Raw genomic sequence first — 25,497 nt, 5'->3', positions numbered from 1 at the left:
CACAGAGTGAGGTCTTTTTTTTTTTTTTTAATAATTTGAAGCTTTTGGCTCAAGATGTATTGCTCCTGGACTCTCTGGCGGGTGTTACCCATTTTCCAGCATGCCCTCCTGCTCGATGGGGTACAGCCCTATTCGTACTGGTGGGAGGGGTAGGTGTTGTGCCCATCATACTTGTCGGTGGTGAGGCAGCTCAGCATGAAGTGGCCCAGATCATGTTTGGAGATGACCCGAGAGGGGCCTCGTCCATCTAGGGTCACTGAGTAGGCTCCCGTCAGAGGCTGGTCCCCTGTGAGGCAAAGACACAAGGGCCAAGTGAAACAAATTGTTCTTCCCACCTCCCGAGATGCGTGATGAACTTCGTGACCCTCCCAGGATGCCACCTGTGTGGCCGGCTGTCGTTACAACACCCAGCCATGGATGAGCCCCTTCCCATGTGCAGGGTGCTTGCATGATCCCTTCACACCATTCATTCAACACGTTCTTATTGGTCACCTACCAGCTGCAGGTGCTGGGCACAAAGCAAGGGACAACAGAGACAGGAATCCCTGCCTGCAGGAAGCAGATAGCAAACCCAAAGATGCTCACTACCACCAAGGTGATTCTGAAACATAGCAACCCCACAGAGGGTTTCTGAGACCATGAATCTTTATATGAGAGCAGACAGCCGTGGAGCACCACTAGGTCTTTCCGAGACAGTGGGTATAGCAGAATGTTGAGAGGGCATCTCATGGACTGCTAACATCAGGGACAGCAGTTCGAACCCACCGGCTGCTCCTCGGGACGCAGACGGAGCTTTCTCCTCCTGTGAAGAGTTACAGCCTCGGAATCAACCCGAAGGCAGTGAGTTTGGTTTTTGAGAGTTTCTCTTCATTCCTGGGAGCTGTTTATTGAGCAGAGTGAGGTGATATCTGCAACCGCTCCGACACTGATCAGAAACAGACGTCCACCTATCTGTATGTCGTATACGAGGAGGCTATGGTGCAGCGGATTCTTTGACATGGCTCTTCTAACCATAGCCGCTGTTACTGCCACCTTTGTTTTCCTGATGGATCTGGGTGAGAAGGTGGGGGAAGATACTGATTGGGTTCTACGATTCAGCTGTGAGTGATCCTTAACGGGGTTCATTGTGATTGCCGTTTAGCTAGGTATAAAACGAGCCACCTGGGAAGCAAGAGAAGGGGCTTTTTGCTCCCAGGAAAAGAGAAACATCAGAATGGAACGCATCCCATGAGCCCCGAGATCCCCAGGCAATAAAGCTCCTTGATCCAGCAGCCAGCTTTGACTCTACAGGAGAGCCAGGAGTCAGAGCAGGCAGCAGAATGGCTCACAGAAGTCAAGCTGAGTGCTTTGGGGCAGGAGGCTGACTTGTGGAGTGGGGGTGCCTCTGCGCACTGAATTGGGGGAGCTGGGTTTGCCGGCCCACAGTGTTGGAGCTGAGTGCCTTCCTGCTGAGGCTTCCGGAGGAACGGCCTGACCTTTGGGCCTTCGTTGGCAGCCCCAAAGAACTGAATCTGGAGCATTTCTCAGCTGAACTGTAACCTGTAAATCCTCTCAATCAACCCTGATCAGTGCCTCTGAGTTCTGTGTAGCCACCTGAAGTGACTTCTAGATGGAACACCTGAAGTGCTGACATGCTCCTGTCAGAGGCCCCACAAGGTAGAGAGCGAAGCAGAATGTTCTTCCAGCGAGCAAAAAAAAATGCAGAAAAGATGCAAGCATGTGCCTCAGGGCCTTTGCACTGTTACTCCCTCTGTCCAGCCTTCCCTCCCCTCAACAGTCACCTGATTGGTCCCTCACAAACAGACTGCACCCTGCCGTCTCTCTGGCCATCCTTTATGGTTGCATTTGGCTCATCACTAGCTAACATTAATACGATAGTTCCAACGCTTGCCTCTTCACTAGCAAGGTCAGCCTCCTGTGAGCACAGGCTAGAACATCAGTGTGTACACAGTGGGACTTGTGATTTCTGGGACTGCAGCAATTCTGTACCTCTGTTTCTATCAACATGGCTGGGCCACGATTTCCAGTGGTTTGGCAGTTAAGACCTAGAAGTCACCTACAATGATTTCCTCCTTGAAGGTGTGGCCTGCTTCCAATATCAGTGGATGCTGTGGAGAAGCTTGCTTGCTTCTTGTTTGGGACTGGATCATGCATCTCTCTGGCCCATCCTCTGACCTTTGCATCTTTGGACTTGAGCCAGTAGCCTGCTTTATAGCCTGTCGATCTTGGGGGTCATCAACCGCCTGCCCTTTTAGCTGCCCACCTTGTATCCATTTGCCTCTGCAGCCGGAAGCCTGCTATCTGATCTGCCAGATCTTGGTTTCATCAGCCCCTGCAGCTAGATATGGGTCAGGAGAAATCTCCAGCCTGGTATCTGACCCACGGACTTGGATCTCGCCCATCTCTACAACTGTGAACAACCATGTCTTTCATATCAACTTCTATTTACATAGATACGGGAAAAATGTTTTAGAAATAAAGGGAAAAAAAGTTTTCCACTTTGACAGGGTACAGTCTTACCATGTTCCTATCACTCCCTGCAGAGCAGGAAATCCCTGTATTTTCCTGCTCTGACAAGTTTTCGCCTTAGCCAGGTCTGGCTTTCACAGGTTGTGCTGTCAGGGCAACGGCCAGGATGCACCTTCGAAACGAGGGTGACAAGACTTCGCCTCACATGCTTTGGACACATAACCTGGAAGGAAGAGCCCCTGGCATCACCTCGGTAAAGCCAAGCATCAGCAAAGGAGAAAGACAGATTGGCGGCGGCTGCAACCATGGGCTGACAGAGCTCGCTGTGAGGCTGGCACAGGTGCCCGGGGGTACTTTCTTCTATGGGCTGTGGGTTCGCTGTGAGCTGGAAGTGACTCTGATGGCACTTTACAGCAACAGCAACTGTGATGCTGCACACCTACACCGCTGACGTGTAAGAAACACTCGCCGAGTGAATGATGCTCTCCCTGGGTCTGATGCATTGAGAGGGAGTCTAAGTGTGGTTTCCTGGTGCCCTCCAAAACACCTTTGCAAGGGATGTTTGCAGGTATTAGTTCACCCAGCAAACACACACTGAGCACCTACTACACTTGTTAGCACCAGCGTCTAATAAATAAGGGTATAAGCCAGAAAAGCCACATTCACTGCCAGGGACTGGGTGATGACTCATCACGATGCTACAGGACCTGCTCCTGACGGCTTCCAAGACTCACTGTTTACCGGAGTAGAAAGCCCTGTCTTTCTCCCTTGGAGCAGCTGATGGTTTTGAACTGTTGACCTCGCAGATTGCTGCCCAACCCATAGCCACTTCACCACCAGGGCTCCTTGTGTCTCCTGAAGACAAGACACAGATCATACAGCTTCCACAAGGTTCTTCTCCCCCCCCCCCCCCGGAGTCTGCTCCTTGGAACCCAGCGCCAGCCGCTCCACGGGAGAAAGATGAGGCTTTCTAGTCCCATAAAGAGTGACAGTCTTGGAATCCCACAGGGACACTTTTACCCTGTCCTGTAGGGTCGCTCTGAGTCGGCATCGACTCGATGGCAGAGAGTGTTACATAGATACAACTGGGTAGTATGTTAGAAAGCAGGGGAACATGGGGAGTTGTAGGGGGGAGGTTTGCAAGTTTAGGATGACCAGGGAAGGTCTTGTGGGTCTCCTCAGAGAGCCAGGCTGGTGGCACCTGGGCCTCCGGATCCCTGCCCGACTCACCTATGTGGGGTGGCATCACAGCGACATACTTCAGGCCTGACTCCTGCAACACCTTGTGCATCCGAATGTGGTCATCGGTCACGTCCTGCAGCCGTGCGGGCACCTTGGTTGGGTCCCACAGCAGGAAGGCTGAGGGGGACAGGGCAGGGTCAGCTGATTTCAGAACGAGCTGGACAGGCCCACAGCTTCCTGGCCCTAGCTTCCTGCCAGCCTTTCCTGTCCTGGGTCATGACAAAACTACCATGCGGTAGCTCCCCAAGGCCTTCTGGGTACTCAGGCTAACAGGAGGCATCTTCCCAGACTCCCCCCTTTCTCTCCCACCCCACACACATCAGTAAAAGCATGCTGATTCCAAATCTGACCACAGGCCATCTGGTCTTCTCCATGGTTACAGAAGCCTCTCCCCCTGCCCCTTCATCATCACCATACACACAGCCAGAGGGACCTCGTGGAAACCTCAGTGAGACCACCGTCCTTGGGCTCCATCTCATTCAGGAGAAAAGCGAAACTCTCATCATGACCCCCTCACCCCAGGACTCTGACATCACCTCGCACCGTGCCTTCCACTCCACTTTGGCCTCAGTTTTCCCACGGCCAGTCCTCTGCCCACTCAGCTCTTCTCACTCAGTCTCATCTGCTCACCAGCTTTGCTTAAAGCAGCGGTTCTCAACCTGTGGGTCTCGACCCCTTTGGGGGGGTCGAACGACCCTTTCGCGGGTGGCGGGGGGTTGCCTGACTCGGAACAGTAGCCAAGTGACAGTGATGAAGTAGCAGGAACATAATTTGATGGCTGGGGTGGGGGGGGGGGTCACCAGCACATGAGGAAGTGTATGAAAGGGCCTGGGCACGAGGAGGGTGGAGGACCGCTGAAGAAAGGTTGCCCTCGAGCAGGGTCCTCCTCCCCATGTGAAATACAGACACGCTATCTTTGGGCACCAACACTCATTCTCCCACTGAAACAAAACAGACCCAACATCCCAGGCCGGTTGCCATCGTTGACTCCAGCTGAGGGTGATCCCATTTTTGTCCCAGCGGGACGAGGTGGTGCCCACTGATAGGCCGGCTCAGCTGCCAACCGAAAGGTGGGCAGTCTGCCTGCTCCCAGAGGCTTCTGGGAAGAAAGGCCTACAGACCCAATTCCGAAGAATCAGGCACAGCCAACCCCGTGGAGCTAAGTTCTCCATGGACACTCATGGGGTGGCTGGGCTTCCGCGTGGGAATGTCATCTCTCTGACTCCTCAGGCCAATCCCAGGAGGTAGAGAGCAGTGTTCTCTTTACAGAGCACGAACCAGAGCCTCAGAACCCCACTTCCATGCCTTCTAATTCCACACTCACCAGCAGAAACGTCCCTGTGGGTTTGGGGAGCGTAACTCTCTAAGTAGAAACCGCATTCTTTCTCCCTCGGAGCAAGGTGGCTTCGAGTTGGACTTGACTCGATGGCCATGAGTAATCCCACATGGTTAGAAGATCCTGTCTCCAATTTGCTCTGGGTTCCAATCTAATTCTTTTGGGCATCTCCTTAAAATCAACCCTCCTCTGGCTCTTAAGATCAACTCCAAGCTCCTTAGAGAACAAAGATCTAATCCTTTCTGTGAAATTTGAATGTGGAAGGAATAGTATACGCTAATGATTACAGGATAGAAGGGAATAGGGCTTATTTTCTCAGGTGTCATAAGGATATTGTACTTCCAGAAGAGGAAATTCAGTTCCTTTCTTTAAAAACAAAACAAAGCCCAAACCCCATCGAGTCGACACCACCTCCCAGAGACTCTGGGGGACAGAGTAGAGCTGTCATGGTGGGCTTCCAAGAGGTACCTCTTGATTGGAGTAGAAAGCCTCCTCTCTCTCCCAAGGAGTGGCTATAGCAGCCCATATTCCCATATGGAGGGAATAGGATACCCTAATGAACAGAACTGTCCCACAGGGGAGGCTGGACATCTTCACCGAAGCCGGCCCACGGCTTCCCCTTCAGGTGCAGCTGGTGGGTTTGCGCCCACTGACCTTCTGCTTGGCGCTCCTCCACCGACCCAGCAAGGCTCCCTCTGTTTCTTTACTGTCTTATTGTGATCTGGGCCAGAGGTCACAGGGCAACCTGGTCTCTCAGTCAACAGCTTGTACACTTGTGTTTGGTGACTTTGATTGCAATCCCACAATGCAACACTTCCTCTGGGCTTCTGGTTCCCATTCCTCCTCCTCCTGCTTCCTGCAACCCTCCCCCCACCTCAACTTGAACTTTCTTCCTGGACAAATGCTGCCTTTGGGATTTCGGTTCCTTTTTCTTTTTTCAGGAAAAACCAAGGGGTTACAATGTCCTGGGGGGTGGGTGGGTGGAGTTAGAAGCATAAATGTCCAAATACGTTTGCAAAATAAAAACCAAAAACCATTGTGTGTGTGTGTGTGTTCATAGATAAAACACTTGTGAGCCGAAAACGCCAAGTTTTGAGTGGGCATCGAGGGAATATGAGTTGTTACTACTCGTTCAACTTTTCGGCTTGAAAGTGTCAATAATAAATTGATTAGAAATGTACGTTAGCCAAGTGCACCTTGAAGAGAAAGGCCACAAGGGATGACAACACAAGCTCTTTGTCCTCTAGCCAATTCTGACTCCTCAGGACCCCAGGCCTCAGAGTAAACGGCACCAGTGGGTGGTTGTTGGCTGGGTTTAAATTGCTCACTTTCAGGGTTTGTAGACAAGCACACACCTGCTGTACCACGCAGGGTCCCTCAGAGGAGCCGGTGAATTCTATTTTATGTGTGCCAGAAAAATCAGGATGAACCATGATTGTTCAGGAGACTAAGCATTGGGTTACTAAACACAAGGTTTGGGGTTCAAATCCACCAGCTCCTCTGAGGGAGAAAGAGGAGGCTTTCTACTCCTGTACAAATGGACAATCTCGGACACCCACGGGGCAGTTCAACTCTGGTTTGTAGGACTGCTATACATCATGTTGGAATTGACGTGATGGCAGTGATGTCTTTTTTCTTAAATTTTAATACAGAGAAAGAGGAAGATGGATAGAGTGAGGGAAATGGAATAATTTAGGACTACTTAGTGAATCTGAGTGAACGAGATGGGCATTCTTACAACTTTTCTGTAAGCGTGAAATAATTTCCAAATCACAAGTTGTTTTTGTTTTAAATGAGAAAAAGAAACAAACCCTGACACACAGAACTCAATTATTTTAAAACAAAACACAAAACCTCAACAAAAATGTGAAAGAGAATCACAAAAGATTCGATTACCAGTACAGTCCCTATCATAAAGGGAGGAGACCTGGTGGGGTAGTGGATCTCGAGTTGGAACGCTAACCAAAAGATCGGAAGTTCAAGCCCACTGACCGTACCGAGGGAGAAAGTTGAGGTTTGGGGGTGCTAACTGCATGCATGGTGGTGTAGCCCCTCCAGCCTGTCCTAGGGAGAGTGGTGAGGCTGTCTGCTTCCATAAAGATGTGCGGCCTCGGGAACTCTAAGGAGCACTGGTCTACTCCGTCCCGGAGGGTTGCTATGAGTCAGGACGGGGTTCGGGCTTTAGCAGAGAAGCAAACATTGTTTTTACCTCTCAAACTGGCCTTCAAGATAGAGATAGAAGCTATGTAGAATCACGTGCAGATCACTCCCAAACAGCAGGTTCTGTCCTGTTCCGCTCACTGCGGAGCCGTGAGAGAACATCCCTAACTCACTCTGCTTCCTTCCCCGCAGCCGCTGACTGGCAGCCAGGCCTTTCCACTTGGGCTCTGCCTGGGGCCTGGCCCCTCTCAGGGAGGCAGGTTGAGAAAACAGAAATGAGACATGGGAGCCCCGGCGGAGCCAGTCTGGGGTCACCCAGCTTTGGCAGCCACACGCTTTGTTTCCCTTAGCTGCACAAAACCCAAACTCCCGGCCATGAGCCCCTTCTGACTGACAGCAACCCTACAGGGCAGAGCAGATCCGCCCCGTGGGTTCCTGAGCCCTCACTGTAGCATAGGGGCGCTAGGAGGCAGGATCAGCTTGATGGCAGCGAGCTGTTTTGGTGTCCCCGTGGGATGCAAGGCGCCCGAGTGGCACCGTGGTTAAAGTGCCCTGTTGCTAGCAGAAAGATCAGTGATTCAAACCCACCAGCTGCGCCTGGAGAGAGAGAGGTGGCACTCTGCTCCCATCACGTGACAGCGTGGGAAACCGCCGGAGCAGGTGCAGCCTGAACTGGAGCTTGTTCTTGGCACTGAGTCGACCAAGAGTCACAACCCCCCTAGGTGAGATTTCCGGGATTCCCGGTAGTGTCGTGGTGTATGCGTTGGGCTGCTAACGGAAAGGTCAGCAATTCAAAGCCACTAGCTGCTCTGTGGGAGAAAGAGGAGGTTCTCTGCCCCTGTAAAGAGTTAGAAAGCCACCGGGGGGTGGGGGGGGCAATTGAATCGCATCGCCTCAATGCAGTGAGAAAGTTACAGCCTGGGAAAGCCACAGGGGCAGTCCCACCCCATCCTGTAGTGTTGCTGTAAGAATCAACTCACTGGAGCGAGCGAGTTTCCAAGAAGCTTCAGCCCTCTCCCCAAGAGGGAGAAAGGGCTGTGTGTGGGGTGTGTGTGTGTGTGTGTGTGTGTGTATAACCACCGAAGTCCTTGTTAGCAGCCCAGGGCCAAATCCACAGGGCTGCTATTTGCTGGGATCCCTTTTGATGGTGGCGGTTTGGGTTGCGTAGAATCCAATAGGAACGCTGAAGGCACTGTGGGTTAAAGTCCTTTCTACTCTGACCTATAGGGTCTCCAGAGTTCAAAGGTCACGATGGCAGGGTTGGTTTTTTTTGGGGGGTGTGTGTAGGATTCTAAACTGCCTCTGGGAGCTCCCTGAAAATTAAGTAGCAACCACCCCTAAGGCGCTTTTGCCGGTAGAACTGCCTCTTGGCACCTGTCTCCTTCCTGTGGGGTGACTGGGGCACTCGTTTAACGCCCACCGCCCCACAAACTGGCAGACACCTCGTCGGTCGTGTTTTTTAGCGCTATCATTTTCATCCAAGAGGCCAACCGCGACCTCTTTGCAGAAAGGGCTTCCAACCTCCTCCGGGGTCCCAGAGGCCTTTCCACTTCCCATCACCGGGTCCCCCTGCAATCCCTGCCCTGCAGGTTCCTCCCTGGCCACGCCCTCCCCTGGTCCAGCCCGAGCCCTCCCGGGCTGTCAGTGTCTGCAGCTGCGTCCACCTCCCTCCCATTGGACCACCACCAAGCCCCCAGCCAAGTGCAGGCACAGTCAGTGCTCAATAAATGCCCAGCAACGTGGAGTGGCTCCGGAGGCCCTGGGCGTCAGAACTCGGCCTTTCCAGCATCCACCCGCGCCCGGCGTGGTGCCCCCCGCGGACCCCGCCACCCACCCGAGGTGCAGGCCACGACCTTGTCCACGCCGTGAGCCTTCATGGCTGCCACAATGTTCTGGGCGCCCTCGGACATCACTGTGGTGGGACCTTAGAGAGGGCAGAGAAGGGCTGTCACTCGTGGGAGGTGGGGGAGGCTGGGGTGGTAGGGGCGGGGCGGGGGGCGGGGGCGGCGCTGGGGGCCTGGGTGCAGGGGGAGGCCGCGGGCAGAGGGGGGGCTCAGTACTGAGGTCATTGCCAGTGCCCAGCAGTACGACAATGGCGTCCTGCCCAGCCACGGCCTTGTCCACGTCGGCCGCCTTCCGAACGTCGCCCACAATCACGTGGGCCGGCTGGGGCCCCTCGGTGGGCAGCCTGGAGGAGTCTCGCACCAGCACGGTCACTTCGTAACCTGTGGGCAGAGAAGGGCAGAGAGGCGTCAGTGGGCGTGGGTGCCGGCATCCCACGGACAGCTGACATCCAGCTGGTGGTTAACAGGGCAGAGTTTTCATGCCGGCAGGTAAACAGGATGCAAGGGCACCCCTCCAAAGGTCGCCCCAGAATTCCCCCATCACCTACAACTAAATGACATAAACACCTGGCAGCGCACCGCAACCGGGTCCCCTGCACTGCACAGAATGTGTCCTCCTCCCAACCACCCCCTCCAAATCCGGAAAAATGAAGAGTATATTGAAGACCTAAACCCAGGACCTGTGAGGGTCTTTGCGGATGCCCTTGTTTCCATGGAAACACGGCCAACAAAAGCAAACACAGCGTGGTCCTGCGCCTCCATCACCATTGTTCTTAGACCTGCACACATTGTTGCAGCGACCGTGTCAATCCACCCTGTTTTTCGCTGCCCCTCCACTGCATGATGTCCTTCTCCAGGGACTGGTCTCTCTGGACAATTATGGCCAAAGTATGTAAGACAAAGTCTCGCCATCCCTGCCTCTAAGGAGCTCTCTGGCTACAGTTCTTCCAAGACAGATGGGTGTGTCTTCTTAGCTGTCCATGGTACTTTCAACAGTCTTCTCCAGCACCGCAATTCCAATCCATCAATTCTTCCTCAGTCTTCCTTATTCAATGTCCAACTTTCTCATGCATCGGAGGCACCGGGAAGACCATGGCTTGAGTCGAGCACACCTTAATCCTCAAAGTAACATCCTTGAATTTCAATACACCAAAGGGGTTTGGCGCAGCAGATTTACCTAATGCAACATGTCTTTTTTAAAAAAAGTTTTATTAACACGGTATTCACATGTCATACAATTCAGTAATTCAATCATATCAAGAAGAGATGTAAAATTGTCATCCTATTCAATTCTTGAACATTTTCTTCTTCCTTGTAGTCATTGTTGTTCTTGTAATTATTTCTTCTAATTGTGGCAAAAATATACACAACAGAACGTTCTCCAATTCGACAACTTCTACTTGCAAAACTCAGCGTCTTTGATTATACTTATTCTGCTGTACAGCCAACTATTGATATTTTTTCCAAATTATTCTACCACTACTGAGATAAACGCAATGCGCCCTACGCAACCACTCTTTCCCCTTCACCTATGTCAAGTTTGGTTTCTTTTCTTATGGTTTTCTTGATATGGCATTCACCTATGTGGTAGTTACATCATCCGGTGTCAATTTGGGACTTGAGAGGATTAAGCGTGAAGGGGTGGAGTCTAGTCTGCCAATCAGGTCACAGCCAATGAGGCCTCTATGTGAGCATGGCCTTCTCCTGAGGATTCTGGGAGCTCCTGGATTTCTTTCTTGGAGGCGGAAGACACACTCCCTCACTGCTCATTCCCTGAGAGACTCTACTGAGAAGACACATGGCACTATGCTGATAGACCCCGTGCCCTGGGAACTGGAGGACCCATGTGGAGACCCCTGCCAGCGCTGAGATACTTCTACTGCCACTGGATCCACACAACTCTGTACCCACTGGCCTGTGGTTGTGGGATGCAAAAGGGTTTTTCCCCAGGTTGTGTCCCCCAAATATATGCCAAACCTAAGACGCTGCTTGTTACACATGGCGAAGACTGTACACTTGGAGGTCAACGCAAGCTAATTAGAGGTTATTCTCCTTCAGGGTTTATCAGCCATCTGGAGCAATCAGACTGTATAGTCTGTCCCACCTAAGTAGGGCCCCCTCCCTTCTGATAAGGGTAGTGGATGGTTTCCTTGAAGGAGAGCCTAGAGGCAAGGTCAAGCCCAAGGATGGCTCAATGACCAAGGTTAGGCTGCCATCTTGAGTCTAGGGTCCACCCATCTTATCACATGTGTACCCCAAGTCCCTCCCCTTCCAATGCGTGTGAACCCCTAGATCATCCCCTTCCTGTGACGCATCTGCCTATTGCACAACCCCTTCCTGTGATGTATGTGGTTGCCTGTAATCAGGGGGCTTGCACGCCCCTACATATATATAGGCCTTGGTCAGAAATAAGAACATACACACTCTCTCCCCTCTTCTTCCCCCAGCTCTCTGCTCAGACCTTGCTGAGATCATGGCCTTCTTGGAGGTGAGCGTGCTACAATGAAATGTGTCAGACTCCTTTATTTTATCTTCTTTCCAATCTTTTATGACTTTACTATTATCTTTCTAGCTTATAACCGTACAATTGCTCCTATGGACCAGTGATATTGTCAGGGGCTGGTTTACCCTAACATGTCATTGTCCTGCATGTGTCACCTGAGTCAGAAGAGGACTTTATCGATTGGTATCGGGCATATTGGCTAATATCGGACTTATGGACTTGATCTGGACTGGGCTGGGATTTTTTTCTTTTTTTACATTTTATTAGGGACTCATACAACTCTTATCACAATCCATACATATACATACATCAATTGTATAAAGCACATCCATACATTCCCTGCCCCAATCATTCTCAAAGCATTTGCTCTCCACTTAAGCCCTTTGCATCAGGTCCTCTTTTTTTTCCCCCTCCCTCCGGGATGTTTTTTCAATGTTCAACTGCTCATGTATATAAACCTCTTTCTTATACAGGTGAGTGTCTATGAATTTGTTTCTCCAGTCTCTTTGAACTAACACAACATATCATATACTAACATGGTTAGTTCGCTCTTAAAATGAGTCGTATAATCACAATCAATTCTAGTTATCCCTCCTCACTCCGGCACTCATTATTTGCTCCCCAAGTCCCCTCACCCTCCCTATGTCCCACAGCCTATCCCTCCATCCCCTATAAACCTTTGCATCAGTTATCTCTATGTATCCACTCCTTCTGTGCTTCACACACTGGGAAAACCAACAGAAACAATAAAAAACAAAAACAAGATAATGTCGTAAGATAAAAATACAAACACAAGAAAGAAAAGACCACCATTAATATTTAAAAAGCTAGGGAAGAGTTACAGCTCTTTTAGAAGCTGTCTAGCAGGTTTTCTGGTGTTTTTTAATTCCTGGAACCCCTCCCCCCAAAAAAGAAAAGAAACTTTTGTCATGGAACAAGCAAGGCATACTTGTGACTAGAACAAATTCAGGTTGGGTTAAAAGGGAGGTCAACCGATGCAGTATTAGGTTCGATCCAGCATAATCAAGTCCATAGTAACCTAAATCTGACAGTAAAACTGTTGGAGACCCTTGCCTGTGTCTAGAGGGGATCTGCCAGCGGCTTCATCGGACTAGATCCTCTGCAGATGGGTTTTGGCCTCCTGTTGTCCTCCATAACTGTCTACAAATTGGGTGTTCACAATAGCAGCTTTCCCCTTCGTCACACTTGGATTTTGTTATTGTCGCCTTTGGATCACACAAGCTGGTGTTTCTGCCAAGTGGACTTAGCTCACTCTTACATTCAGACGGCTGCTCGTTTGAATACAAGCCTTTAAGACCCCAGACACTATTCTGATTGACAGCCGAGCACCATCTGCGTTCTTCACCACACGGTGCTGCAGCACCCTCATCTTCAGTGATCTGTTCGCGAAGGTGAGCTTCGAGCACTCTCATGCTATCAAATTGGATCGGGTCAAGACTTCAGTGGGAGCCCAGAATCCATCTGCTTGTCCTTGGGATATGTATGACTCAGGTTTACTTTGGCAGTCGAATTATGACAAAAATCAAAAGCCTGACAGGGCCAGCTACACCATTGGTTCTCAACTTGTGGATCTCGACCCCTTTGGGGGGGTCGAATGACCCTTTCACAGGGGTTTCCCGATTCATAACAGTAGCAAAATGAGTGATGAACTAGCAATGAAAATAATTTTACAGATGGGGGAGAGGGGTTCACCACAACATGGGAACTGTCTAAAGGGTTGTGGCATTAGGAAGGATGAAAACCACCGGGAACCTTAAATACACGTTGTTATGGAAAAGATCAAGGATTGCAGTCTTCAATTTGGATTGCGCCTCAACGTAATGAGGAATCAAATCCGCACAACTGGACCAGTAGGTTCAAGTTGTCAAGGATGCTGTCTTGCTCGGGTCCACAATCAGTGCTCATGGAAACACCAGTCAAGAGACCCAAAAATGTATTTCATCAGGTAAATCTGCTGCACAAAACCTTTAGGGTGGAAAAGCAAGGACTAAGATGCACCTGCCCCAAGCCATGGTATTTTCCATTGTTCCTTAGGCTTGAGTTAGGTTTCAGCTCCGGACAGGAAGGGGTGGTACACCTAGGTGGGCGTTACACATGGATTGGCCCATCTAGGCCAGGTGAATTTCATTCAGCCAATGGGATCAACCAGTATCATAGACCACGCCTCCCAACGTGGGCTGGGGCGGGGCTGAAAAAGACAGAAGTTTCGTCTCTGGTTCTCTCTCCTAGCGGCTGCTATACAATGCAGCACGGAAGGGCTGCGGTCCCACAACCATGCCTTGGACTGTCTGGCTTGAGTTCCATTTACTGTAAAACCTGAAACTGCTTCTAACTTTCATCAAACTCACTTGGATCACAACCTGAGCTTTGGCGTGAATTCTTTCTCTCCCGAAGCCAAGGACTGAGGTCTGTCTCTCCCAGGAGAGATCTAATACTTGTGAGAATTGGACACTGATTGGTTGAAGGGAGACGTCAGACAGTGTAAGACATGACAAAATAATAACAATGTATTAATTATCAAGGGTTCATGAGGGAGGGTGGGGAGAAAAATGAGGAGCTGATACCAAGGGCTCAAGTAGAAAGCAAATATTTTGAGGATGATGGGGGCAACAAATGTACAAATGTGCTTGACGCAATGGATGAATGGATGGTGATAAGAGTTATCTGAGCCCCCAATAAAATTATCTTAAAAAATAAATGAATATATATTGATTAAAAAAGAAAACTGGACATTGAATAAAGAAGACCTAAGAAGAATGGATGCATTTGAACTGTGGTGCTGGAGAAGAATTTTGGAAATGCCAAGGTCTGCTAAAGGACAAACTGATGTGGTGTGGGGAGATGTGCAGCCAGAGGGCTCCTTCGAGACAGGAGGGCCAGGCTTTGTCTTACCTTCTTTGGACATTGTCAGGAGAGACCCGTCCGTGGAGAAAGGACATCATGTTTGGTCAAGTGGAGGGGCAGCGACAAATAGGAAGGCCCTCAACCAGATGGATGGACACCGTGGCCCCAACAATCGGCAGACGCACGGACAACTGTGAGGAGGGGCAGGACGGCGCAGTGGTTTGTTCAGTGGCGCATGGGGTGGCCCTGGGTCGGAACCGGCTCAATGGTGCACCACAACATGGGAAAGAACCAGTCCAAAAAGGCTCCCTAAGGCACGAGTCCAGCGATACAACGTTCTGGCAAAGCCAAGGCCACAGAGGCAGTACAAAGATCAGCGACCGGCAGAGATTTGGCGTGAGTGGGAGCGGGATGAAGGGGTGGGGCATGGGGTTGTGTAGGGCAGTGGAAAGATTGGGTGCACACAAACACAGCAGCACAGCCAACAAAAACCCAAGAACAAATCACAAAACCCAAGCCAAATAAAAGCAGGCCAACAAAACCCAGAGAAACAAAAAAAGTCAAACCTTGTCAATCATGCCCCAGGGGTCTGAGGTGACTGCAGAGACACAGCCCTCCAGGCATGTTGGTGTGGACAGTTACAGGTCCCACCCTGAGCTTTGAACTCCTGGCGATTGGTGCCAGGAGGAGAGCGACAAGTCTTCTGATCTCGACTGCTACTTTCACGAGCTTGTTGGAAAGTGGTGACATGTGTAGCTCTTTCCCTCCCCCCGCACTGCAAAATATATTTTTTATTCCGCATTAAACAAAACTGTAAACTCCAAACAAGCTCGGCTCGTAAGCTCCAAGGGCGTGATTTTTCACAATTCTGTGTGCTCAATAGCTGCAGGCAGGTCTGAGTGACCTTACCTTTGTCAGTACGTCTGGCACGTGCTCAGGAGAACGACAATGTTGTCACAACAGGTGACGGCTATGTGACTAATGTGTGCACCTGACAGCACCCGGATCCTAAAGCGCCCCCCCTCATAAAAGCACCAGTAGCGCTTTCTGGAGACAAAGAAAATATGGATGCAGAGTCTCAAGACAAACTCAGGTCCAATGAGGTTCAAATCAGAGACTCAGGTCAAATACAGCTGGTGGAAGCGGAAATCCAGTCAGGCATTTTCATGAAACATCTACCCTGCTCGAGGGACGCTTTTAAGAGTCTACCAGGTGAAACCTGTCCCGCCTCCCCACTTTGGCTTTGTCCTCCCCGCCCCCACACCTCGTTTTTCCGCTCTTTGCCTTCACCTTTTTTCTCTGGCTTGGGTTCATCCACCCTGGGTACTGTGCGCTGCTCTGAAGGCTCTTTGTGTTGATCTTAACATCAGTCTCCATTGTCCTGCCATCTTCCCCCCTTTCTTTACTCCCCTCACATTGCCTTTTCTCTTAGCCATGCTTGGGTATCACCCCAGTTGCTCTCTCTTAAATATGTTTCTGTAAAAAAAAGTCAATTTATTGGGGGGCATGTACAACTCTTATCACAATCCATATATCCATCCATTGTGTCCAGCACATTTGTACATTTGTTACCATCATCATTCTCAAAACATTTGCTTTCTACTTGAGCCCATGGTGTGAGCTCATTTTTCCTCTCCCTCCCTGCCAGCCCCTCCCAAATGAACCCTTGATAATTTATACATTATTATTTTGTCATGTCTTACACTGTCTGACGTCTCCCTTCACCCACTTCTCTGTTGTCCGTCCCCCAGGGAGGAGGTTATATGTAGAACCTTGTGATCGGCCCCCCCTTTGCATCCCCCCCTTCCCCTCTTGAACATCTTTCATGAAAACATCACCCTTTACTTTGAAAATGTTTTTAGGTGTGTGGAGCTCTTTGGAGGCATTTTTTTTCCTTTTTCATCTTTTCAGCACGTATTTTCCCTTACCTCATACTGTCAGCTTTGAGCCCTGTTTCACCCGGGCAAGCATTCTGTCTGATCGCACGGGGCACGGCCAGTAGACCCTGTGTACCTTTCTAGAGGAGTAGAAAGTCTCATCCCTCCCCCTTGGAGCGGCTGGTGGTATTGAACTCCGGACCTTGCGGTTAGCAGCCCAAGGCCTAACCCACGACACCACCAGGGCTCAATATGTGCATCCAAACTCCAACCAGAACAACGGCCATGCGTTGAAATGCGTAAAAGATGTACAGAGACCTGTTGGGGTCCTGATGATGGGAAAATAGGAATAGCCTCACTGGTCATCAGGGCCAACGCCCAGAGAAACACAGCGAAGGAAAGGGAAAAACACCATCTTTGGGGGGAGGGGCGTAAAGGGGAGCAGATATCAAGGAGTTCCAGAAGGGAGGGAGTGCTGTGAAACGGATCGGGTGGAACTGTGGACCGGTACGTCTGATCTGTGCATTAGCTCCCAATAAAATGGTTTTGGAAAACGTAACAAACCAAAAACAAAAAAAGCACACCACCTTTGTACACTTAGTCCCAGCCGTCGCGAGAATGCAGCCGCTTCTCAGCAACCAGACTGTCCACATTCCAGAGAAAGCTCATGTCTCTCTAAAGGGAGCCATGGGCGATCATCGGGAGGTGACTGGCCCCACAGATGCCTTGGCCTCCCTAGAGGGGGGGGGAGTCATCTTTGAGCTGACAAGGGGTGGGGAGATGGAAAGGTGCTATCGCTGACATGACCGTGGTCACGTAGCGTTCATAGTCAAGGGCATTCCGCCGGGTTTCCTGCATAAGGTCAGGTCTGTGTGCTCGCTGAGTCTTGCCCCTCGATTTCAGGAGTCAGGATTTCACGTTGAAATCCCAAGTGTCTTGGGTGAAGCACAGTCCCGCAGGGTTTGGATGAGGCCAGGCCTTGCTTGTTCAGTAGCTCAAGTGCAGGAAATCTCACAAGCCACTGCCATCGAGTCGATGCCCACTCACAGGGCATAGCGACCCAACAGGACAGGGCAGAACTGCCCCGCGGTTTCTGAGAGGTGTTTAAAAATATATATTATTAATTGGGAGTTAATACATTCCGTCGTTCCATCACGTCCGGCAGAATTGTACAATCGCTACCACAATCAGTTCCCATGCAGCTGTTTTAATTCAGGGAGCTACCAGAGTTCCAAACAAGGGTCTCCAATTATTTTTGGACAGTACCTATGTCTCCTGAAAAAGCGGTGCACAGGCTGACACGTCTGGCCTAAGGGTTGTCCAGCTATGGAAACGAGGCTGGTTGACAACAAAGACCGATGGGCAGTGTTTTTTAAAAAGACAATAAACTCCTACCTTAAAAAAGGAAAGCACCCAAGTAGATAGTGTAATATAGTATCCACCATCTATTTCAAAAGCCATGGGCATGTGTTTCATCTTCACCTGTACTCGAAAAATAAACCTTAAATGACAGCTTGTCACACTCTGGATCAATGACAATGAGGATAAAAAACGTTAGAGCCCCCCTCCCCCAAATTAAAACAAAACAAAAACGTTTAGAGCAAATAAATAAATAAACAAAACAAACAAACAAAAATCCCCGTTTAGAGCACCTCAGCCTTGTGGGGTGATGGTTATAGGTTGGGCTGCTAACCAACGAGGTCAGCAGTTCGAATCCACCAGCCGCTCCATGGAAGATGGGGCTTTCCCTTAAAAAAAAAAAAAAAGATGGGGCTTTCCCGTTAAGCGTGACAGTCTCAGAAGTCCCCGGGGTGTTCTCCCCTGTCCGAGCGGGTCGCTGTGAGTCGGTGACGGGGAGTTTAACTTTGGCACTCTGCACCTTCGTGTTCAAAGCGGCCTCGGATTGCATCCCGCGGCTGTCATTTGCTGAGACAATTCCTGAACCTCTCTCTCTGCGCCCCCTCGCTGAGTGGTGGCCTGGAGTTGGCTGGTGGCCGGGGAGCAAGTGGGGGATATCTGGAAGCTTCTTTTTCAGTGATGAAAACCGCCCAAAGCTGATGGTAGTGATGGCGGCACAACTCTGAAGGCGTTCCAAACTCTGGAGCTCGAAATGCAAATGGTGGGAGCGCTAGAAGAACACAGAAGATGGACTGGGGGACGCTTGCGCGGCGCTGCTGATGAGCATGGGCCCCCTGAGAATCGTGTGCCTATCGGACAGTTTAAAGGGAATAACCCGATGCCTGCCTTGTATTGGTATGTGAATGTGACCTTCAGGAAGCTGGTCTAAGAGATGTGAAGACAACAACAAAACCCATCAGGGAATGAAAAGCGAGGGCGAGGCCAGGCGCAGGGATACGCAGCCTGGTGCAGGGGGGCTCTGCTTTGAGCTGTCTTTGCATCAGCCCTGCCTCTGGTCCACTCAGTGCTCTCTTTCCCGCCTTGGCCCTGGCTCCTGCTTCCCTATCCCCACCCCTCTGGCCCATTTCCCACAATCCATGGTCCGTGGTCATTTTTCAGCACCCTGGCTCAGGACCCCTGGTGCCAATGAAACCCCAGTCTCTTCACTCTAGCTTTCTAAGCCCCTCCCTTGCCTGCCTGCAGCCCCTGCTGGTGCCACGACCCCCCCTCCCCGCCCTGCCCCTGGTCTAGTTCCTCCTGGCACCAGGCTGGTTCCTGCCCTTTGGCCTTTGCACAGTCTGCTGAGCCTGCAACACCCTTTCCCTCCAGTGCCCCCCAGCCCTTGTGCTTCCTGTCACGGGCTTTGTCGTGCTGACCTGGAAGAAACCAGGTGCCCTGCGTGCCCAGGGATGGGCAGATTCCTCACCATCGCCCTGGCCCTTTGGACGTGGAAAACCAAGGCCCGAAAGCCTGAGGGGGCCCGGCTTTCAGTCTTCGCTCAGCCACGCAAGCACTGGCTTGAAGCTCCTCCTGCAAACACTTTCTGTTTCTGCATCCAAGCCTCTGCCCAGACGCAGGCTTTGCTCCCATTCCAGGGGGGTTAGCTTTTCACGCACAAACATTTTTAATTTTTGCAGCAGCCGCTGCCTCTCTTAACATGCACATCACCATCCCGAGCACGCCCTCATCTGTGATGCCTTTGGATAAGGGAATGGCACATGGGTGCAGGTGGGGAAGGCAAGGGTGGCCAAGGAACCCATGCAGACACTCGTTGGCACCTGCCACCCCAAACCAGACCCACGGCCCTCGAGTCTGTTCAGAGGCCACAGAGGGTTCCCGTGGCTGCACATCTTGACGGAAGCAGACAGCCTCAGCTTCCTACCCGGGAGCCGCTGGCGCTTTTGAACTGCTGACCTTGCGGTTAGCCTTCCAACTCCTAACCCCCCTCGCGCCCTCAGGACGCCTCGGCATCTGCCAGGGGTGCTGATGAAAGCGGACTCGTATCTCTTTCTTGTGCATAGGACTTGAGGTCCCTGGGTGGGCGCAGGCTGTTCGGGGCGCGGCTAATGGGCCCTGTGGTAAGCCTCCCCGGCAGGTGTCAAAGAACTGGGCTCACAGGGGTTCCAATGGCGGGGTTTTCAGAGGCGGATCCCTAGGCCTTTCTCCCGAGGCACCCCTGGGTGGACTTGAGCCCCCAACCTTTTGGTCAACAGCCAAGAATGTGAACTATTTACACAACCATCACCCACGAACCTCCATCTTTCCGAAGGAGGCTCCAGGAAGTTTCTGGAAGGATTCATTGATCTTTAAATCCCACGTTGCCATGAACTTTTGGCAGTCCTCTCATAGACACTATTTGACCCACAAGTTTCATAAAAGCAGTATTTAGCATGTTGCTAAATTCTGATACCATTGGAACTAATTAAATATAGCTAGAGCTTGTTATGACTCCCAGTTTGAAAGGAGCCAGATTCAAAGAGTGTACCGATGTGCTTTATACAATTGATGTAAGTATGGATTGTGATAAGAGTTACATGATCCCCTAATAAAATGTTTAAAAAAAAAAAGAAAAGAGCCAGATTGCCCGACAAGGTATGTAATATTCTTTTTTTTTTTTTTGGAGGCTTCCAAGAACAGACATTTATTTTTCCAACAGTTCTGGATGTTAAAATCAGTGTCTTAGCTCTCTCAATTCCTTCCTTCATTTGTCTCTTCATCTGTGCTGTTCTTTTGTTTAAAACATTTTATTAGGGACTCATACAACTCTTATCACAATCCATACATATACATACATCAATTGTATAAAGCACATCTGTACATTCTTTGCCCTAATCATTCTCAAAGCATTTGCTCTCCACTTAAGCCCTTTGCATCAGGTCCTCTTTTTTTCCCCTCCCTCATGAGCCCTTGATAATTTACAGATTATTATTTTGTCATAAGGTATGTAATATTCTTATGACACACCCTACCCCCTGCCGCCAGGTCAACAGTTCTAAACCACCAGCTGCTCCATGGGAGAGGATGGGTGTTCTACTCCCTTTAACAGCTTCGGAAATGCACAGGGGCCGGTCTATCCTGCCCTATACGGTTGTTGTGAGTTGGCATCGACTCACTGGCAGTGAGTTTAGAAATCCAACAGAGCCCTGGCAGTATAATGGCCTACGCATGACGCTGTTGACCGCAATGTCAGCAGTTCAAATGCACCAGCCACTCTTCAGGAGAAAGATGAGGCTTTCTGCTCCCATAAGAATGTCCAGCCTTGGAAACTGTCCTACTCTGTCCCCACCAGACCCGGTTCTGAGCGCATAAATCAAGTGCACTTAATCGTTCCTTACTAGAGCCCCCCCAGGGTCGGCGCTATGAGCTCCATCCCCATCTTTCAGAGAGCCCAGGCATCCTGTTTCATTCTGCTGTGCATAGGGTCGCTATGGGTTGGAACCTACTATGGGTTGGACACCCACCTCCACCACCAAGGCACCCTGGAGAAGAGCATGGCACTTGGTAAGGTGGAGGTGCAGCGCCGAAGAGGAGGAACACCAAATGGGCGGATAGACACTGCGGTGGCAACACTGTGAGGATGGGGCAGGGGCAGGCAGGATTTGGGTCTGTTTGTACGTAAGGTCCCTGTGAGTCGGAACCAACTGGACAACGCCTGATGAGAACAGGATGCCAACAATGGCAAATTAGAATCCTGGCTATTTCCGGACCTCACGGAACCACGGAGGCAGCTAGAGCCCCAGCTCGGTCAGGGTCAAGCCCTTCCTTCCGGGGAGAGTCACAGACCAGGAGGAGATGAGTGAAGGCCTGGCTCCCTTTTCCAGGGGCGTGCAGTTCCAGGGGTGACCAGCAGGGTGGACAAATGGAATTCTGGGTGGGTAGAAACCAGATTCTGAAATCCCAGGGTGACTCAGCACCTTTCAATTTCCCTTTTTCCCTTTCTTCTCCCCCAGACATGCTTATCAGCAAATCTGCTGTCCCCTTTCTCCTAGTCAACACCCTCCAGAGAGCTGCTGGGGGGGGGGGCCTGAGCCGTGGACCTAGGGTGGGGACTTTCAGGCAGGGCTTCTCCAAAGGAGGGCTTTTGGGGTGCCTAGATAGTCTTTATCTCTAGAGTCACCACGGAGGCCAACAGGGGTGGAGCCCGTATCTGCAAAGCCCAGGCCTACAAAAGGTTAGTGAAGTCTGAGCCGTTGGAGTGGGGGGCGGGGGTGTTGGGTGTTTAGCCGGTAGGGACTTTTCCCTTGCCCTGTCCCCTCTCCTGTGGCTGATCCAAATTTTCACCCCTCTTCAGGGGCCCCAAACTCATTCTGGAATTCACAACAGACGTCCCCTCCCCCTTTAGTTTTCAACCCCCACCTCCCCACTCCAAGAGTCAAACCAAAACTCCAACACACTGCCATAGAGTTGATACCAACGCATAGCTGAGTTCAAATCCCAGGGCTGGCATTTGTTTGTTTGTGAGGAATAGCTACTCTCTGGGCCTCAGTGTTTCCATCCAAGGGGGTGGTGTGGTGTGTGTAAGCTCATCCAAGGGGTGTGTGTGTGTGTGTGTGTAAGCCTAGGGACCCTGAGAGCACTCACGTGAAGGGCTCTTCTCTCACCGCGGGGGGGAGGGCTGAGCCAATTCCGACTCATAGTAACTTCATTAGGATGGGGTAGAACTGATCCCGTGGGTGAAAACACCGGCACTGAGTCCATGCAGACTCATAGCCACCCTACAGGACCGGGTAGAACTGCGCCTGTGAGTTTCTGAGACTGTCCTTCTTGACCGGAGCAGAAAGCCCCGTCTTTTCCCCAAGGAGTGGCTGGTGGTTTTCAACTACTGACCTTGCGACTGAAGTGGTAACCCCGCCGGCCCCTAGTGGGAGTAGTACACAAAAGATTGGTGGCTCATGCCCACCAGCAGCACGGCGGGAGAAAGACCAGGCAATCTGGTAAAGATGACACCTTCTGGGGCAGTTTAATCCTCCACAGGGGATCACACCGAGCTGGAAGCGTCTGGACCAGCAGCAGCAGCCCCCCCTGCGAGCGCTCCAGAAGAAAGGGCGGTAGGAGGCGGTGCTGGTCTAGTAAGCCCTCTCTGGGGTGCTAATAAGAGAGGCTAAGCGTGGGGCTGCTAACGGCAATGTCTGAGGGTCAAGCCCACCTGCTGTCCGTGGGAGAAAGATGAGGCTCTATATACATGCTCCCGTAAGGATTTTCAGCATCGGACACCCTAGTATACAGACTAGCAACTAGTTGGAACCGAGAGTTGGCAGCTGCAACAATGTTTCACAACGGTCTCTAGCCTCCCCGGGACGATGGCTAGGCCATGGGCTCAAGAAGTTGGGTGTCCTGGTCTCCCTCGTGGCCACTCGCTTTGCTCCTTAGGCCCTCAAAACCAGCACAGCTCCGCTACATCCCTCCGTAGGGCTCTGCGAGACCCCCCACCCCAACCCTGGCTCATACCAGCTTGCACCGCCTGCGCCAGGGTGGTGAGCCCAGTCCGGCCGGTGGCGCCGAAGATCGCGATCTTCTTGATGGCCATGCTGCGGGGTGGTGGAACGGCGAGCCCGGGAGTCGCAGGACGCGCGGGAAACGACTGGGTGCGGGCGACGCTCTCAGCTCTTCTCTAACCGGAGGCCCGGGGCGGGGCCGGGCGCGGGGAGGGGCGTGTCGTGTCGAGTGGGCGGGGCAAGCGTCCGCCCGGATTCGCGGGCTCCTGGTCCCTGCCCACTCCTGGAGCCACTGAGAACGGGAGGCGGAGCCAGACGCGGTCACGCCTACACCAAGGGCGGGGCGGGAGGTGGGCGGGACTAAGGGAGCTATTTGCCTAGTACCCCGCCCCCTCCTCACCTGCTCACGCAGCACTGGGCGGAGCGAGTGCGGGCCACGCCCACTGGCCTCCCGCTCTTGCTTGGTCTCCCAGGGCACGGAGGCTGACCTGTGACTCACGGGGGATGGCGGGGGTGGGGGGTGGAGGGGGTTAAGGCCGCCTTGTAGCTCAAGGGCACCAAGTGAGGGAAGAGGGTGGAGGGGCGTGCGTGTCACTGTGTAATTGCGTGTCTGTGTCTCCGTGTGACTCTGCCAGTAGCCCCAAAGAAGAGCAGGGCTGTGGGTGACCCCAGGTGTCGTGCTGTATGGAACACCGTGTGACAGTGTGGGACTACAGGACACCACGTGTGGGGGACACTCATGCTGACCTTGCGGTAACACTGACACGGGACAGTCTGTGGTCCTGGAGGCATCGCTGTGACGCCGTGTGATACGGTGTGCGTGACCCGTGTGGGTGCGCTATGTGGGCCCGCGTGGCTCCATTAGACGGTGACAGTGGACGGTATCGCGCGTGTCACGTACGTGTGGGACGCCGTGCCCCTGTCTGGGGATGTTGCTGTGGGTGCTAGGTTACTGGGATGCTGCTTGGGACCCAGTGTGGTGGGAGGGCGTGTGCTAGTGCTGAATGTGTGGCCCCCGTGCGTGTGGCTGGCGAGGGCGTGTGAGCGGGTTTGACAATGCGATTGCGAGACTGTATGTGGGAGTGTGGCAAGCACGTGACACGCGTGTGGTTGCGTGACAGCGCGTGGATGCTGGTGACGCTAGGGGAGGATGTCGCCGTGAGAGCCCCTCGGGCTGCTTCAATGAAGGACACGTGAGCGAGTGTGACTGCGTGTGACAGCTTGGATGTTCGACTCTGACCCTGTACGAGTGTGTGCACGTGGGTGTTTGCGACGCCGGGTGACCCCGCGGGCGCGAGTGTGTGCACGCGCGCGCGCGTGTGTGTGTGGCAGTGTGGGAGAGCGGGGCTGCGTGGGATGCAGCCTCCGGCGCCCGCGGGTGCCGCTGCGTGGGTCGCGCCGGGGCCCGGTGGGTGACGGTGGCCACGCGTGGGCCCGCGCGCGAGCGGCAGGGCGGGAGGGGGGTCCCGGGGGCGCGCGGAGCGCGGCGGCCGCGCGGGCGGGGGGAGGCGCGGCGGCGGCGGCGGCGGCGGTGGCGGCGCATGCGGATCTGGCCGAGCCGCGGGGCCGGTGGGGCCGAGCCGAGCCGGGCCGGGCCGGGCCGCGGTCGCTCACAGGGAGGGTGGCCGGCGCGGCGAGCAGCAGGGACAGCGGCCCCGGCGCCCGCGGGCCCAGGTGAGCGGCCTTCGCGCGGACAGCCCCTCCCCGCAGCATCCCCCGCCCCACCTGCCTGAGCATCCCTGCCTGGCGGGCTCGGGGTGCAGGCTGAACCCCGGGGCCCCCTAGGCTGTGGGGGAGGCGGAGAGTCGAGGGCAAAGCGAATGCCCCCGCCAAACCCAGTGCAGCCCCCGCACCTTGCACATAGCGTCACAGCGTGGGTCCTTCCGCCAGGCCTTGTCCTTCATAGGCCCCCTCCTTGGGAACCGTGACTGGACTGAGGGGCAGAGGCTGGGCGGGCCGGCCTCCCAAGGGTTAAAGCTTCTGGTCCTGCATCCCAGTCCTCCATATCCCCCCACCCCCCAAGCCGGCCACCTTTCCTCAGCCTCCCCACCCTCTGCACCACTTTAGTTCCCTACCTCTGCTTCGGGCCTGAGCTGCACCCTGGCCCGAGGAGCCCTCACGAAGTGCCAAGAGCCTTCACTTCCTCAGCGCCTTCCATTGATAAAGCAATCGTGATCCCCACAGAGCAGGGGGAAGCCGAGGCCCAAAGAAGCCAAGTTAAATGTCCTAGGCCAAAGGTTGAGAATCACAGCAGGACCACACAATCGGAGAGATGAGAAGGGAGGTTTGCTGGATTATAGGGACCACTTTAGCATCCTTATACGCTCACTTAATTGTCAGGCACCCCTAGGAAGCCCCGGTACCCAAT

General features: G+C 52.6%; 2 protein-coding genes and 1 pseudogene across 2 annotated transcripts in view; 2 read left to right on the top strand and 1 right to left on the bottom strand.

Annotated features, from left to right (window-relative positions):
* On the bottom strand, positions 1-23,329 carry BLVRB (biliverdin reductase B). The gene is made up of 5 exons (XM_075536270.1): positions 23,143-23,329; positions 9,268-9,432; positions 9,042-9,131; positions 3,700-3,828; positions 1-286 (listed from the first exon to the last, which is right to left on the bottom strand). The coding sequence occupies exons 1-5, from the start codon at positions 23,219-23,221 to the stop codon at positions 129-131; spliced, it is 621 nt and encodes a 206-aa protein (XP_075392385.1). The 5' UTR covers positions 23,222-23,329; the 3' UTR covers positions 1-128.
* On the top strand, positions 12,388-12,454 carry LOC142432891 (U7 small nuclear RNA; annotated as a pseudogene).
* Positions 21,741-25,497, top strand: part of SPTBN4 (spectrin beta, non-erythrocytic 4) — a 124,632-nt gene continuing 120,875 nt past the window's right edge. The window contains exon 1 of the mRNA XM_075536271.1: positions 21,741-21,865. The gene's annotated coding sequence lies outside the window, so the exon portion shown is untranslated. The remainder of the gene's footprint in view (positions 21,866-25,497) is intronic.

Source organism: Tenrec ecaudatus, chromosome 18, assembly GCF_050624435.1.
Source record: "Tenrec ecaudatus isolate mTenEca1 chromosome 18, mTenEca1.hap1, whole genome shotgun sequence".
In the NCBI taxonomy this organism is placed as follows: Eukaryota; Metazoa; Chordata; class Mammalia; order Afrosoricida; family Tenrecidae; genus Tenrec; species Tenrec ecaudatus.
This window is presented reverse-complemented; position numbering and strand designations above follow the sequence as displayed.

What these genes read in the sequence shown, in the direction of transcription:
- BLVRB (XM_075536270.1), bottom strand. Translation starts at nt 23,221, where the DNA reads ATGGCCATCAAGAAGATCGCGATCTTCGGCGCCACCGGCCGGACTGGG. An exon ending in GGCGCAGGCGGTGCAAGCTG is followed by an intron (nt 9,433 to 23,142) that starts GTATGAGCCAGG and finishes CTCTGCCCACAG; the next exon opens with GTTACGAAGTGACCGTGCTG. An exon ending in GGTCGTGGCCTGCACCTCGG is followed by an intron (nt 3,829 to 9,041) that starts GTGGGTGGCGGG and finishes TGTCCCCCTCAG; the next exon opens with CCTTCCTGCTGTGGGACCCA.